The 17,476-nt window shown below is 46.7% G+C and overlaps 1 protein-coding gene across 1 annotated transcript; it reads right to left on the bottom strand.

Annotated features, from left to right (window-relative positions):
* Nucleotides 1–338: 338 nt before the first annotated feature.
* Nucleotides 339–16,100, bottom strand: smtnl (smoothelin, like). Its single transcript, XM_018750551.2, has 9 exons — nt 15,141–16,100; nt 6,074–6,155; nt 5,674–5,943; nt 5,529–5,591; nt 4,277–4,355; nt 3,954–4,073; nt 3,485–3,605; nt 2,279–2,430; nt 339–1,440 (listed from the first exon to the last, which is right to left on the bottom strand). Exons 1-9 carry the CDS (start codon nt 15,588–15,590, stop codon nt 1,314–1,316), a joined length of 1,464 nt encoding a protein of 487 aa, XP_018606067.1. The 5' UTR covers nt 15,591–16,100; the 3' UTR covers nt 339–1,313.
* Nucleotides 16,101–17,476: the final 1,376 nt, after the last annotated feature.

The raw sequence follows: 17,476 nt of genomic DNA on the forward strand, positions 1-17,476 counted from the left end.
AGCCTAACCCAACAACACAGGGTGCAAGGGGACATGCCTAGGATGGGACACTGGTCTACTGCAAGGCACTCCCAGCATGACTTGAACCCCTGACCCACCACAGAGGAGGCCTCAGCCAAACCCATTGCCCCATCACACCCTCAATTCAATTAAGTTCACACACACACATTGTCTGAACCGCTTGTCCCATACAGGGTCATGGGGAACTGGAGCCTACCCAGCAACACAGGGCGTAAGGCCAGAGGGGGAGGGGACACACCAGGACGGGAATGCTAGTCCGTCGCAAGGCACCCCAAGTGGGACTTGAACCCCAGACCCACTGGAGAGCAGGACCCGGTCCAACCCACTGCGCCACTGCGCCCCCCAATTAAGTTCAATTCAATTCAATTCAATTCAAAGTTCACCCAATAGTTGATGTGGTGACACCCTGTGGTGAAGAGTTTAACTGCAAGTTTGAATTTGGACTCCCTCGCCACTTGTCCGCAATGAATTGTGCTGCCAGATTTATTTTTGTCGGTGGTCTGGCGCAGTACGTGTACTATATCTAGATTTTAACAATAGCCTAATTGTGGTATTGTTTACAGTTTTACTAAAGCACCAGAATTAATCAGTATCTGGCTAAGCAATGTACAGCAACCTCCATCCCAAAGTAAAAGCCAAGACATCTTGGAGCAAAAGCTGTTTTTTTTAAAAAAAAAACTAAGTAGCATTGTACATGATAAGCATACAGTCCTGACAAAATATGCAGTGATTTTTAAATCATATTCCTAGCTGCTTAAACATACCGTATCTTATGAAGTCACGGAATCCTCACAGTATATTCTGCACTCTGATCCTCCTATAGGATACAGTTGCAAGTGAAAGGAACAAAAGTATGTGTATTTTCCACTTTATCAACTCATTGTAGGGAATCAGCATTAAGGTAAGATTCTCTCCTGGGGTACAAGGTGACCTCTAGCCAAGGTTCCTTTTCATGTGTCAGCTGTAGGACAGGCATTCAAACGGGCTACTTTTCAGGCTATTCTTGCAGGGAGGCTATGCTGGAGGTGCACACTTGCACTGGTGCAGGTGCAGGCTTGTCGGTGGGGAGAAGAATGGAGGTTTCCCGGGAAGGGGAAGGGTTACTCTACAAAACTGAGGGCTGGTATTAAGGTGGATCATAGTGGATTTAGCATTATGATACATAGACATTTCCACCTCATACAATAAGATCCGGTCCATTCCTGTAGGAGAGAAGCAGCTGGGTCGTCCTAGAGGCAGCAGTGCAGTTGCTGTCCCTGAGCGACCCCAGAAGTGGTGAAGACGTATGTGCATCACTCAAATTTCCGCAGGTGGTTGTAGAGGGATTGAACATAGGTGAAAACACACATGGGATCAGGCTTGCGTCCCATCACCATCATGTCCTCCACCTCGATGAGCCGGTCACAGCCAGCTTTCTGTCTGGAAGGGGATGGAAATGAGAGTGGGGGGCTCAGTTTGATGCTCAAGAAGCCTGTGTGATTTGTATGTGGTGTATGTGTGCTTGATGTGTTCCTCGATAAGGGTTGCTTGCAGACGTGCGTACTGAGGAAAGTGATGTCAGGCTATAAGAATGCTTTACGCAGATGGGGTGAGAGCAGGAGGAGGGATGGAATGGTTTGGCAAAGCGGAGGAGGCTGAGTTTCTGACAATCTGGACAGGGATATTACGGGATGGATTGCGGGCACACTACGCTGAGATGGATCTTAGCGCCAGCACAAGAATCCCCTGCTCTGCTACTGCAGGGCTGCTTTTAGTGGTCAGAGTGATGCACAACAGCTGACTAAAATGCTGAGAGGCACAATCAGCATGGAAACCTGACTGAGGCATTCTGGGAGGAAGGAATGATTGATGCACACAATAAGAGGAAAACACATTATCGTCAAGATAGGGATTATTAATAAGAAAAGCAAGACAGATAAATGTTTATTTAGTCAGCGCAATCGTGTGTGTGTGTGTGTGTGTGTTTGTATGTATCTATGGGTCTCTGTCATTGTCCTATTTAAGAATATGATGTAATAACATTTTGTATAGTGTGTATTTTCCGAGGCTGTACTGTATATTTACCAGTTGCCTTAGGACTGTGACTTTTGAAAAGAGCAAAACTGGTACAAAAACAGCAAAGACAGAAAAGTTAAACGGTACATCAGGTCTGCTCAGACACTCATTGTTATAGCTGCAGACACCCATAAACGCACACAAACACACGCAGACACTGCTGCACTGCCCCTGGTACAGACACACACCCAGTTCCACTTACTCGGCAGTGGTGAAGGCCACTTCGAAGTTGTGTTTGGGGTCTGCGGGCGTGAGGTCATTGTAGTCAAACTCAGTTGGGAAGAAGGAGTGCACCAGGGCACAGAAGGCCAGGCCATCACTCCAGCTGGAGGAGAAGTTCTGGATGTCGATATTCTGGAGGTGGCGGAGGGGCAGAGTAGAAATAGACTAAGGAGACAGACTGAGACACGTGCTGGAAACTTGAGTGACGGCAGGTTGCAAATGACATTCGATCAAAGCCGTAATGACGGAAACAGACTGATAGTTAAACCATCTTCCCCTTTTCCCCGTCTCTCTCTTCCGCTAAGTCTCCATCTTCACCCCTCAGCCTACATGTGCTTTCTGGATAGAGTCATTACAACTTTCACACGCTGCCCATCGCTCAGATTGTCAGGTAATATTCTCAGCCTGTCACCGTGACCTTCTACGGAATTCAACTCAACATTTCTATCCATCACTCAAAGCTCCACGCTTCATCTCTTACCCTCTGTAATTTAAATCGTTCAAGGGTAGTTTGTTGTAATATTACCCAGGCCAGCCCAAGGCTGTTTAACCAAAGCCGTATGTATGGGCTGGCTGAGTGTTTGGCCAGCGGAGCACAAACTCGCAGCAATTCCGCACCTCTCCTTGAGTTGCACCGTACTGTTCAGTCAGCGGAAAAAACGAAAGGGGTCCACATTTAACGCACGCTGGAGTCTGGCCCTGCAGAAGCACATGATCTGTGCTGGCACTGTGATATTTTGCTCCTGTGATGAGGAGAATCATCACTCTCACTGGCGTATTCATTACTTATCTCCTCAGACGTTCTGTCCCTACACAAAGGATGCTTCCTAGGACATCAAGAAACACATACTCTCTGTACACATCACACAGATGGACAGAAAAGCATTTGTATTTATTCTGGAATCGGAAAACAGGATGACATGCAAATCTGTTTATTGTCTTTGCCAGAAATGCAACACTAAATTCGGAGCCAGAAATCACAAATAACAATTATCTAATACTAAACTTATAATATTAAATATAAGCTCCCACTCATCCCGCTGCATACTCCCACCACTCCGTAACAGATTTATTGCACTGCAGCATCGCCCACTGCACTCCAACCCCACCCACTTCCAGGAAATTCATATGGCAGGGGCTGAACCGCTGGGACTTCTGGGAGCACTGGGAGCACGGCAGCCCTCACCTGGTACCCGATGGTTTTGGACCGGCACCACTCTAGGAGGATCTGCTTTATGCTGCTGGCGCTGGACACCCCGAAGCTCTGGGAACGTTTCAGCTTGGGCTTGGCCTCAAAGGGCTTGGGCCTGCCGGGGTGACAGAGTCAGAGCCATTGATGGGTGAGAAATGAATAAACAAATAGAATGCATTGCAGTGGAGATTGTTTAACACTTTAGGCACTTTTGCTCTTTCTGCCTCTCAGAGAGACACACACATACACACACTCCCTCCATTATTTCCCCTACCCCCCAAAAACAGAAAGGGCTGAATTACCTTCTGGAGGGAAATTACCTCTGAGATAAACAGCACTGACATAACAAATATAATCAGTGGGGTGAAAAGGAAAAAGTCTACAGGTCTCTCAGTAGGGTGCCAAGATGTGAAAACGAAGGAGGAGGCTTGTCAGTCTGGGGACAAAGCCTCTGTAATCAGACCTGTTAAAGTCAGAGTCCAGTTTCTCGAAGATGGAGCGGTGGGCCTGGGTGCCAATGTTTCGCGGAAGAGTCTGTGACCGCACAAGCTCCCTTCTTCTCTCTCCAGCCACCTCCACCGCCCTGCAGGAAGGAGGAACTGAAGTTTAAAGGTCGAAACCACCGTCCCTATAAACCAAACAGCCCCCGACAGGATGCGATCCGTGGAGTGGGAACCACTTCAATACGACCGTCACTGCCATTTGCTGCAGTCTTTCTGAAATTAGCCCAACATGTAGCAAAGCGAAAAGGAGGCAGCTCTCCTCAATGAAGTGGGATCTCTGTACCTGTTGGAGGACAGGCTCTGGCTAATGGGGGCGATGCCGGGGTAAGATACTGACTTGGAGGGCATGGAAGTATGTTTTTCTGTGGAAAAAACCAAAGTAAAGGTAAAGGGAAGATAAATAAGCCGACGAAACACACAGAGGTAACAAGTTAAACCTGACAGAGTTTATGGGTAGGCCGGTACTCCCTTTTGAAAGCTCTGTCTCACTGGACAACTAGCTCATCTCATCCTCACCAGTTGTTAAAAGCCTGGAAGCAAAAACGGACTGTAATTTTTGTTTTCTCAACACATCACAGGTGTGTCCCACTCTCAAAATATCCTCTACAATACCCTCTATCATGGTTTTCGTCCCGGAAGGAAGGCGCGGACTCAAGTGCAGAGTGCACAGGGGTTTATTCAGACGCTAGACAGGAATCGAAGTCAGGTACAAGCAATGGTCTTCGGACTGCAATTGAGGTACACCAGGAAATCCAGTATCGGAGTAGGGAAAACAGGCAGTGGGTCAGAACACTAGTGAGTGGATCAGGTTTCAGGACGGGAGCAGTCTCAGGAAACGGGCAAAGGGGAGCAGGGAGCAGGGTTCCACGACCCTCATCGTTCGCTTCTGCCTTTTAACCTGTCGAGCCCCAGGTGTATCCGATTATGCCAATGACATGGGCATGGCACCCTCACTACCTCACACTGCACTCTGCCCAGCTCTTGGTCCAGGCTATGATGATATGTTGCCTGGACTACTGCAGTGCCTTTCTATCTGGTCTTTCGGCTTCTACCATCAAGTTTCTTTAGCTGTTACGGAATGCTGTGACATGAGTTGGGTTCCACCTGCCAAACTGAACTCATGTGTCTTCCCTTTTTTTCTCTCTCCTGTGGAATCCTTTAACTCCTAGTCAGTTCTCAGTCTTGGCCCCGATGTGGCTGAATGAACTCCCTCTGTCCCTCAGAACTGCCGAATCCCATTCAGTATTCAAGAAGGGTCTCATAACTCAACTATTTTGAACTCATTTCCCTTCCAAGCTCCTGCCAACTTTGTAAGTTGGTCCGTTGTAACTGGTTGCTTTCTAATCAACCTGTTTTCCTAGTAATATTTCATTTCTATAGGTAGGTATTGGAATATGTTTTGCTATGGCAATGGTGGCATCAAACCAATAAGCTGTGGTTCTGTGGTCCTGTGTACATGTCTAACCCTTCTATCGGTTATGGAATGCACAACGGTCACAAGCCATGTCCTGGTGGTATTATGGGACTCCACTCACCCGTAACACGAGGAGAGCCCAGAGTTCTCACTGGACTTGGGGACCATGTCTTTACAGCAGGTGCTGAAATAGAAAAGCAGAATGTATATAGTGATGCTGTCATGTTGAGGTAAAGCTTAGTATTGCCAGTGCTGATGGCTCTCACCTGACTGAAGAGAAGCCTCTGAAATTGCTTGTGACTGGGAGCTACTTGCTGTGGACTGACCAGGTGAAGTCCCACTTACAGCAGGGTTTAGGGTTTGGATAGGACCAGTCAGTGATTCAAGTATCTTAGTAACAGGGGCAACGGAGGACTCAGCAGTTTTGGTTGTTGCTGTAATGGGCAGGTGTGGCATCACCATGGACACAGGGGCCGTCTGTTCCTGTAGTACATCACTTAATGTAGACCTCACTTCCTGTGGCGCCATAGAGTTCTCTGATGGGCAAAGAAGGGAAGTTCTCAGATTATGCAAATTCCAGAATATCCATAATTGCAAAACTATGCAAATATTAAGAATGAGGCATGTGAGTTGTATGTGAGTTGTATAGTATGAGCTGAATGTTACCTGCAGTAGAGGTGTGGCCATTCTGCACTACTGATGGAACGGGGGCAAGGTCCACTTCTATGGGCTCCTCCTTCTCAGGACTCTGCACAGTAGAGAGAATAGTTTTGATCAACTATTTCCTCAGTGCTGGGTTGAGGTGCTCTGGAGCCTATCCCAGAAGCACAATGAACTCCCAGAAATGGGGTGCCAGGCCATCGCAGAAGAATGATCCACATACATTCACTCACACAGTGACACACTAAGGATAATTTTGTCATCAATTACACAAATACAGGGTGAACAAACAAACTCCACTAGGGCTGAGGTGGTATTGAACCCATTTTCGAACTCACAGTTCAGGTGCTGTGAGGCATCAGGCCAACCTTCAGAGAGAATCATAATATAACATAATGCAAGCTTAGGGAAACAGATCAAGAATTATTAAGAAAAAAAAAACACTGAAAGCTGCACATTTAAGTCTTAGTAGAGGAATAACTGTTGTCCTTTTGTGCACCAAAAAATTCTTAGAACATTTATTCACTTAGCAGATGGATTTTCTCCAAAGTGACTTACGATGAACTTTATGTAGTGTTACCAGCCCACACACCTTTTTCACCAAAGTGACTTACACTGCTAGATACACTACTTAAACTGGGTCACTCATTCATATATCAGCTGGACACACTCTCACTGTCACTCACACATTATGGGGGGACCTGAACAGCATGTCTCTGGAGTGTGGGAGGAAACCCATGCAGACACAGGGAGAACATGCAAACTCCACACAGACTGAGCAAGGATGGAACCCACATCCTCTTGCACCACCCAGGTGCTGTGAGACAGTAGTGTTACTCACTGTGCCACCATGCCACCCAGGAAACATTTAATTGCAAATGTTTGTGAATTGGGGGTGCGGTGGCGCAGTGGGTTGGACCACAGTCTTGCTCTCCGGTGGGTCTGGGGTTCAAGTCCCGCTTGGGGTGCCTTGCGGCGGACTGGCGTCCCATCCTGGGTGTGTTCCCTCCCCCTCCGGCCTTACGCCCTGTGTTACCGGGTAGGCTCCGGTTCCCCCGTGACCCCGTTTGGGACAAGCGGTTCTGAAAATGTGTGTGTGTGTTTGTGAATTTAATTTTCTATCCCATGTGCTGCTTTCTGCTGGAATTATTGACATTATAATGACAATATTGCCATTAATACTATTTTATTTCAGCACAGACATCATCAACAACAAGAGAGACTGCTGTGTTGCTGTTCTGTTTTAACTGGTTGTATCTGCCCTGTACAGACTTTCTTTAAATAACTTCAATTACTATACAGTGTGACCCCACTTACCAAGCTGAGCGTACCATCGAGCATTTAATGTTGCTCAAAGTTTCTCTTATGTTTCAAATATTATGTCATTGCCCTCTGTGTTCAGGGAATGGGACTGTGTTTGAATGCGTCGCTGGTGGAAATGAGACCTTTTCTATGAGAGACACTTTATCCCTGACTTACCAACAGAACAATTTCAAGACTGCAATATAAGGGAATTCTGTAGGTCCTTCTCTTTTGGTTTCACTCTCTCATACACACACACACACACACACACACACACACACACACACACACACACACACACACACACAGAATTGCATGTGTGAAAGAACTGCACATTCTTGACAGACCAAGACATTCAGTAACAGGCCTGTTGGGGGAACAGCCAGGTGACATCAGCTTGCAGGAATGCTGGTGGGGTGTACATTTCTGGGCTCTTGTGGTGGGGGGGTGGTAGAGGAACAGCTGGCTTTCCCACTGGGAGTCAGAGACAGGCAGAGACAAAATTCACCCAGTGGCTGCGACAGTCTTCAAGCCTCCATTTCCCTCCACGTAAGAGCCACGAAAACCACAGAAGTGGAAAATGTCTGTGTGCCTCTGTGTGAGTTCTTGGAATGCCCTCTGTTATCCTGTGAAGAGGTTGGCTTCTCCTGGTGTCTGTGATGTAATAATGGAGTAAAAAAAGCAGGGGGTTCAATACTCAGGCTTTAGAAGGAGGAAGAGGAGCAAAAGGAAGACCATACATACCCTGTAACTCATAAAATACTTAAGTCAGTATCAAACAACAGTTGCTTTCTTCTCCTTCCTGGAACAGCAGAAGCATTAAAACCTGAGGCTGTGACTCACCAAAGCACCCATGGGCAAATAGTAAAGGTGTAAAACTTGTGTTTTTTGATTTTCTGGCAGAGTGCTTCTTGGAGAGCCTCTCTTGGGAATATTCAGAGTATCTCTCCCCTACCTTTTTATACAGTCAGAGTTAGGCAGTGAGATTAAGCAGTGAGGTAAGAGATTTCTTGGGGCGTCAGTGATAGGATCAGTTTTCTCACACTGGTCTTCATGTGAAAATAAGAAGTGCCATGGAGGAGATGGGAATACAGGGAAAGATTGTTTTGAGAAGTACGCTACACGTGATGAGGCAGAGAAGAGGGACAGGATCTAATACATGGAACAGATGATCTTTTTCGCTGGATGAAATTCAAGATTCCCAGAACTCCTGGGAGATTCCGGAATGGAACTGAGCAACAGCGGTAGGACGCTGGCATAGCACAGTGGGACGGGCAGGCCTGTGTCTGTCAGTCAGCCTCCAGTCATGAACACAATGTCAGTGCCCCAGAAGTTAACCTTAACACAGTCTCTCAGGATATAAATCAGTCTGACAGCAGGCAGCAGTCCCATTTGCCATGAATTTCACTGCCTTCCAAGGGTATTTGGGGATGGAATCCCAAAAACTGACATCACTATGATCTGAGTGAGACAGCCACAAAAGCCTCTCCTGGATGACTAAAAAACTAAGTTCATATTTTGAATGTCATAATTTCATCTGTGAGAGCCCAGAGCCCTTTCTTCTGCATCCTGCAAACAGCAGACTGAACTCAAAGCAGTCCCTGCACTGGCTCGGTGCCTTCTCTCATTGCAGAGGAGGTGACTAGAGGAGATAACCTCCACAAGGGTGGGCAGAACTAGGCTGGAATGAGAATGTTACATCCCAGGGGTCACCAATGATACCTGTTCTTTAATCTCTTCTGGAAGACAGGTCACTTTGGAAGAAGAGATAGAAACACAAACACACATCTCTTTTTCAAAGTGACTGGCAGCCTAGAGCCTGGGAAACACTGGACCTCATGTTCCTTTACACCATGTACCAGAGGAATGCAAACCCCTGTCTCTAGAGCCTCTAACCTGTGATTTGTATCCGGATGGAACTGTGTCTCAAGACAAACACCCATGCACATGCATACAATGGTCAACTCAAAGATGGGGGAGGAAGTGCAGCCATTTGGGTCTCCAGGGGGGTAAAATCCAGTGGCATCTCATTTTGTGTGCGGTGTGTACCTAATCAAAATGTAAGGAATTTATGAATCTCTCGCTCTCTCTCTCTCTCTCGCTCTCTCTCTCACACACACACACACACACACACACACACACACACACACACACACACACACACACACACACACAGTGAAATAGTAATAAAAACTACAGGATTAAAACCAAGAATACAAGCTGTTATGTGGTGATCAGCTCTGCAAATTGCTCAGCTGTCAGCCTGCAAATGCATACCTTTCAGATTTTCTGCTCTTGTCCAGAAATGCTCAAAATGCATACTGTTTTCCATTTCACTGACAGTTTTCCCCGCTTAAGATGTTCCTGCTTAACTCCTGCCATACCTCTTCCTTCTTACTCCCAATGTCCCATTATTGCTCATCTATAACCACACCACAATGTCCCAACACAGCTTCCATGAGGAATACAGAAGTCTGAGGTACAGTGTTGGTGTGGTTTTTGAACCTATGGGTAATAGGTTGCAGGTTTCAAACTGCATCTATGTGAAGAGCACTGCAACTTCCTCAGTAGACAGTTTTCGGCTACCATGTGTGTAGCCGAGAAAAACGTATCTTCCCAACAACAGAAACATGGTATAAAATACAACATCTGTGAAAGTCATCACCACACCCCTTTGCTTCTGTCCAGTAGTGCAGTTTAATGTAAAAGCTGGACTACACATCAGTTTCTGAGGATGTGGAAACTGCTGGTATGGCCCGTGGACCACTAGTAACAAGGCTGCTTAGCAGATGCCTTCAAATTAAAACAAAGCTGGAAGGTTTATGTCAAGTCTGTCCTCAGGTCTGCTATAAAAATTGTACAGTAACAACCTCATTTTACACTTCCCTGCCCATTCAGGTTCCCCCCCTGCCCTCTTAGCTCTCAGAGACCCATCAAAGCCATGACAATAGACCTGGTGTGCAACTGCGGGGAGGAGATGAAGTCATAGTTCAAACTCAACATTATTAACTAGTAACCAGGGAGACAGAAATTTTCAGGACTGTGTAGTGGTCATTGCTGGGAACAAAGTGTGAGGCTGGCAGCAGGAGCAATATGATGCCCCTTGTCTTCCTCCCTCCCCTGATCCACCCTCCAGTTCACTCTTGTCTACTACAATGGACTGTATTAATGGCCACACTCAAGTTTTTCCTCTACTTCAGTCCCCTTTCCAGGAATTTACACCAGTGAAATATACAGCCATGAGAAAGAGGTGGAGCCTGAAGGTTCAGTTCCATTTATGGAAAACTGGGGTTCTTGGAATCTCTCCTGTTAACCTATTAAGAAACTGCTTGCTTGGTGAAGCACTCCATGACTTAACTCAGTATGTCAGCCACTTCTCAGCATGACTTGCGGAGAAAAAATATATGGTTCCAATGTTGGGTTGCAGTAAGGCATGGCAGGGAGATGTTATACCATTGCACAAACAATGCATTAACCATGCACACACAGACAATCTAGGAAAGAGGAACTCTTCTCAGCCTTCAGTCTTCAGAACTATTCCTTTAATAGGCTGAGTCCTTTTCAGCCCGGCATTTAAAGACATCACTTTCCACATTGAGAAAGATCATCTTCTACATTCTAGCCCCCTTTCAAATCACTTGATTCATCTTCATTCATCACCTTCAGTATTCATCTACAGTGGACCATCCCTGTACTGCTGTGTCTGCCCATGGAAAAGGCACTCAGTTCTGGGGGGTGGGGCAGGGTTTAAAATTGCTCCCATGCACTTACACAGTTGGCTGGAGCTGAGGGTAAACATGGAGGAACAAACAAGAAAACACCGCGGCCAAACCACCCCTTTGGAGTCGCTTTAATCCGTGCTGTCAAAACAAGAGACCAACATAGTCACAATGTTCCCTCCAACAAATTGTTCAAATAAGTCAGTAAAAATAGCCTGAATCACTTCAGCAAACCATGACACGGAGAAGTAAATTTGCTCAGGGGCTGAAATGCTCAAGCAATTATCTACAAGAGGTTCTTTAATTAAATTTCCAGTTTATTGTAGTATTATAATATAAGCATAAATATTATAATAAAAACCAGGGGGTGCGGTGGCGCAGTGGGTTGGACCGCAGTCCTACTCTCCGGTGGGTCTGGGGTTCGAGTCCCGCTTGGGGTGCCTTGTGACGGACTGGCGTCCCGTCCTGGGTGCGTCCCCTTCCCCCTCCGGCCTTACGCCCTGTGTTGCCGGGTAGGCTCCGGTTCCCCGTGACCCCGTAAGGGACAAGCGGTTCTGAAAATGTGTGTGTATTATAATAAAAGTAATCATTTACTGTAACTTCACCAGAGATGTTTTAACACTCAGGAAAGGCAACAGCTAAGAGTGCACAAATGCTGTTCACATGTCAGCCTCTTGGTATGCTCAGCTGTATACTTTTTTAACACTGACTGGTATTTTGGGAGCGCTGAAATCAACTGCAACTCTGTATTTACAGCCCATGCAAAGAATATAAGCCATAAAGCGGTCGTGCAGAAAGGTCGCTCTTCACGAGGGCCGTTCGAACAGGAAACTGGAACAGAGTGCAGGCACACTCTGGGGGGCTTATACATCACGGCCTCACTCAGGAATATGAACAATGACGATGGCATTTAAAGTTAATTTGGCAGATATTTAGTAATCGCATATTACAATGATGAAAGTGGTTAAGTGGAGCTGCTCTGTTTGGGGGTATTATTTTGTCATTAGAGGATTGGGGAAGGGGTTCTGTTATTTTAAGATTAAGGAGGGTAATTTCCACTCCAGACGCAGATCTAGATGGAAAGGATTGAGACCAGAAGGCTGTCAGAATCCCTGAGTGTTTCGCAACCATTGTTTCAAGTAAAGAGAGCCCCACTATGGGAAAGTGCTAACTGTGCATGCGTTTTTTTGCAGTAGGAAATCGTTGCATTGTATTTATTGTGCTGTGACCGTGTTTTCTCATTTGTGGGTGCACACCTATTTTTATTGTTTTGTGTGCGAGGGTTTATTTTAAGCTGTATGTACAGTATGTGTACATGTCCAAGAAAATGCTTTTAAAGTCTGGTTTTATGGTTCAATTTGGCATTTGCACGTACACATACACAAACACACAGCTCATCTCCCCTGCTGTTATTCACAGAACGCTTATGTGCTTGGGAGAGCGTCATCGCTGCTGGGAAACACGCAGCACCCTCCCCACTGATCCAAAGCCCCCCTGATTTCCAGGCCACCCTCAGGTTGGGGTGCAGGCAAATCAAAGATAACCCTGTGACCTAGGGGCAATCCGTCCTCTTCGTTGCTAATCGCTAACAGCAGTTTTCCCCTCTGCTGAAGCGGAGGAATGCGAAGCGAGGTTTGCCGGGCTGGAGTGGCGCTAGAGTGTTGTGTACGTGTCTGTTTCTGTGCGTGCCTGCGTGTAAACACCAAAAGTACCGCGATATGGTTTACGACAGTGAAAGGAAGGCCAAGTTCTAAAACCTTTACTTTGCCCACTTTATCTCAAATGGCTTGCACATCTTTACTGTTCATAATTGAACAAGTTGTCTGATAAGTGACGTAACTGGAGAAAGTCACTTCAGTCCCTTGCTGATCAGTTTTTGACTGTTTCATTCTTACAACTCAGACTGGAAACCTTGTCAGAAGCCCTTCCATCACACCATACCCCATACCTGGTCTGCCTGATCATGCCTTTCAATGACTCTCGTAGTGAACCTTTTACTGGATTGTGACACCAAAACCTAAAAGGAACACAGAAAATGACAGAGGCTGACTTAGTCTCACTCAAGTAGCTCCTGCGCCAAGCCTCAAATCTAGTCTGGTGTGTGACGTAGCAAACCTGGAGTGTGTAGAATGCGTTGTGTGGCACCGGTGAGATGTAAATAGAAGAGGTGAAAATTTGAATAACAAAAAATGGCTTTCTGTGATCGTAGCAGCGTGCAGATCTGAGCTCATCTATGCCTGCATGAAACATTGCACACACACACACACACACACACACACACACAACTGCTCAACCTGTATCACATTAGCCCACTGGGAACAGCCGCAGGGACTCAACCCGGTTCCCAGTGTTCCTGAAGCAGAGCGTCAGGTGTGGGCTGGAGATGAAGACAGACAGAGAGCAGCCCTGAAGGTGACAACATCCCTCTGCGCTTTGTTTCTGCTCATATTGACAAACACTGCTCTCACTGCTCCCGCCTGCAGACAGTTTGGGCAGCACAAAAACACATCAGAAACATTGTCGCTTTTGTAAAGTGCCGTATTTAACTGCGTTGATGACTCTCGTGCCCCGAGCTGAGGGCTGCAGCAGGAGGAGCTGAGTACAGAACAACACAGTGTAGTGTTGAAACAAAATATTTACATCCCTCAGTGGATATTTGCATGTTCTTGCCACAGTTTCACCAGGCCTTGTGAGTGTGAATGTACATATCTGTGAGTTACAGAGACCTTATTTGAAAAAGAAAAGTCAGGTGTCTATGTATGTTTGATGTTTTACGTTGAGGGTTATTCATTTAGCAGACTTCTGATTAACGCTACGTAGTAGTATCAGCCCACAGTTAATTCACTCAAGATGACTTACAATGACCCTTTTATTTTCCTCTCCTCGCCTGCAGACTTGCTTAGTTACTGCTTGCAAACCATTATCTTGTCCTGCAGTTTTCTTTTTTCACTTTTGTGTGACTTGTGCCCGACCGTTCAGCGCTTTGCTTTCCTTTGTTGAGAAGAACACTATATAAAAACGAGCTAAATTAGAGCAAACTGAACTGGTGTAAGTGACCGTGTGTGTGCTTCTCTGTGATACGCTTTTCAAGTTGCAGATGCAGGAGCACAGAATTTCTCCACAAATGGGCTTCAAACGGTCAAAGAAAGAACTCCAGTGGAACGGGAGAGAAAATTAGTTTCACCGCAACATGTCTCCTTCCAAAGTGTTTGCTGTCAAACGCCGTTAATTGGGCAGCAGTGTCAAGCTGGAACACTGAATGAAACACTTACACTGAGAGCCTGCACAATAACATGCTTAAAATGCGATTCGCACGTAAACGTGGAACGTTATGCAGTCCGAATGAGCACCCAAAGTAAAGCCGCCCGGTCACTTTCTGCGTCAACATCAACATCTGTAAAAAGCCTGGCAATAAAGGCAAAATGGGAAAGAGGTTAGCGTCTGGTTGCCGAGATCTAAATGTGTAGATGTGTGTTAAAAAAACGGAGACCTCTTTGTCGCTATCGGATTTCACATACTTCTGTATCTTTGCGGGTCAAGGTTAGGTAACGTTTATTGCTGTAAAGGGGAAGTCAATATAAAATCCCAGGAAAAATAGGAAGAAAAACGTGTGTGCGCACCAACCCCCCCCCCATTTCAGCAGCTGTAAATTTGAGCTCAGGAGACATTCACTGAACTCAGAGGCCTCAGCTCAAGCACGATCTCTGGTTGGCCTGAGCGCACACAATAGAGTTCACGACACAAGTGTTAACAGGGAGGCAGAGAACACAGAATTAGTGGATGTTCAGGCCTTCCTGAGCCCAAGCGCGCGTGTGTGTGTGAGTGTGTGTGTGTGTGTGTGTGTGTGTGTGTGTGTAAATAATGACATTGGAGAAATTAAATGCACTTTTCTTACCACTAACACTCACCCCAAAATCACAGGTCTCTGAAACACTAAAGCTGTAAGCCCCCAGTTGCCACGCAACAGGCAGCGTCCACACTCAGCATCACATTTCATCCCCACACTCCAGCAGCGACCAAAGAAACACCCCTAACACCCACAGCGGACTCACACTGATCTTGCCGGACAGGGAAAAGCGGGCTCGGCTTGAGAAGCGATTTGCTGTGGGACAGGAATCAGAACTTGCAGCGGGCCCTGGTGGAGTCTGCGGGCTGTGGGAGGCTGTCCCGATTGTGCTGGGGCCGAGCAGGGAGGTCTGGGTCAGGTCGGTCTGGAAGCCGCTTCTCTCGCACGCCACCCCAGTCAGTGCCTCCACCTGCCGGGTCAGTGCCTCCAGCTGGGCCCGGAGCTGCCGGTTCTCCTGCTGCAGCTGTGTCACGACGTGACCAAGGGGCCCTGTCAGGAGGCCCGCCTCCTCTAGGCGGCGCTCTACACCTAGCTTGAAGGCGCTGACATCCACATGGAGTTCACGCACGGCATCCCGCAGAGTGGCCTCGTAGCGGGCCAGCGCCGCACACACCGTCTCCTCCTCATTCTGGACTGGTCGGGTGCCTGTGTTCATGACCGTGTCTGTTCCTTTGCCCTCTGACTGCCGCTCTCTGTCACTCTTGCTGATCGCTGTCACTCCAGCTGAGGCCCTTGTTCCACAGTTCCTGCAATTGTCTCAGGTCCTTCAAGCTCCCATTAAGACCCAGCAGGGCTCCCCAACAATGTGTGCTGGATGCTGTCAGTAACTCACCGCTTCAAAGTCCATAAAGAGTTACTTTTAACTGCAATAAAATCACAGTGCCAGTGTCCAGAACAGAATCCAAGAGCCTGAGAAAAACACGTATAACTGCACGTCTCCTAAATTTCTTGTTCTGCGATCTCAGCAAATTAAAAAGAAATTTTAAATACCACACAGTGGAGGGTCTGTGTATCGAGTTCGCGGAGATGTTCAGTCTGCAGCTCTCGCATCCAGGTTGGTTCACCTTCCAAGACCCAGAGCTTCAGTCTTCAGTACCTGTCAGGAGCACAGCTGCGTCTGTCAAAACTGCTGCTCTGGAAGCTTTAAAGCACCAGTCCCACAGTCAGGTTGATCTCCCTCCTTCTCCATCAGCCCGGTGGTGGGAGGGTTGGGGAGGGAACAGGGGTGGGGAAAGGAAAGGGGAGGGGACAGAAAGCCTCATTTCATCCAACCCCTTGTCAGCTGTTGGAAAGAGTCCCGTGTTTATATTCAGTCCTGCTCCTCTTCATCATAGCAGGGTTGGAGCACCACTCCATTCTCTCTCTCACTCAGTCATGATGCCAGACAGTAGTCTTCTTTCTTGTGGGCCTGTTTCCAAGTCCCCTGTCTTGGGCACAGCTGCCAAAGAGCAACACAAAGGTCTGCACCTCCTTCCATCTGCAATGCCTATGAGGTTAAGTGTTCAGAATGTCTTTTGTGTACAGCCAGTGTAGGTTTGACACCATCGTGTTTAGCAACAGAGAAGGGATTCATGCTTTTCTTTATATTGGTTTAGTTGGCTGATACTTTTCTCCAAAGAAGCTTACAATTACTTACTCCTTTATACAGCTGGGCAATTTTAGGGTAAGTACCTTGCACAAAGGTGCTAGAGCTGGGAGTTAAACCTGTGACCTTTTGCTCTAAAGGCTGTAGCTCTAACCACTACAGTACAAGCTGTACCCATTCCTGTCCCTCCTATGTTTATGAGTTTTTGTGGAAATGTCCAGGTTTGCTCATCCCACCAGCCTCAAGCTGAATATATGTGTGCGTGTGTGTATGTGTGTGTGTGCACTATGCTGATGCCACTGCTGACCTTGTGTCACAGGGCTTCCTGCTGGGTGTGAAGAACCAGCTGTAACAAGATACTAGCAGAGGGAACATTCCTCCTCAGACTGGAGTTTCATGGGTGGGCAAGGATGGGGCTGGGGGTGCACTGTTACAATGGGCATAGGCCAATCAGTGTAAATAAGTTAAAATTCCACCCTACTGTTTACCAAAGACACAAGAGTTGAGGAAGGGAGATTTCTTGTTGAGGACTGAAGTCTACAGTCAAGACCTCATCCCTCATATGTGTCACACAAACCCAGAAGAACCAGCCAGCTAACAGACGTGTTTTTCAAAATGACCTTCGTACAGAGTTGAAAGACAGGCCAAGAAAGTAGGAGCTCACGCAATATGTCCATTAATGTTACAACAGTGATATTTATAAATTGAATCTTTAGGCATGGATTTGAAATGAAATTTTACAGAAAATCACTACCTGGGAGTTTGAGGTCCAGCTGAAAACACAAAGACATCCAGATGAAGAGGAAAAAAGTAAGCTCATAAATTTTGCTGTTCCATTTTCATCCACGTGTGTCTGTTATCTCTACCAAATCTGTGATATACTGTGTTTTCTTTCTGCCATTCTTATCTGATTATGCAGGCAGATGATGGAGCGAGGAGAAATGAATGCCAAATGA

The sequence above is a fragment of the Scleropages formosus genome, chromosome 10, assembly GCF_900964775.1.
Source record: "Scleropages formosus chromosome 10, fSclFor1.1, whole genome shotgun sequence".
NCBI lineage: Eukaryota > Metazoa > Chordata > Actinopteri > Osteoglossiformes > Osteoglossidae > Scleropages > Scleropages formosus.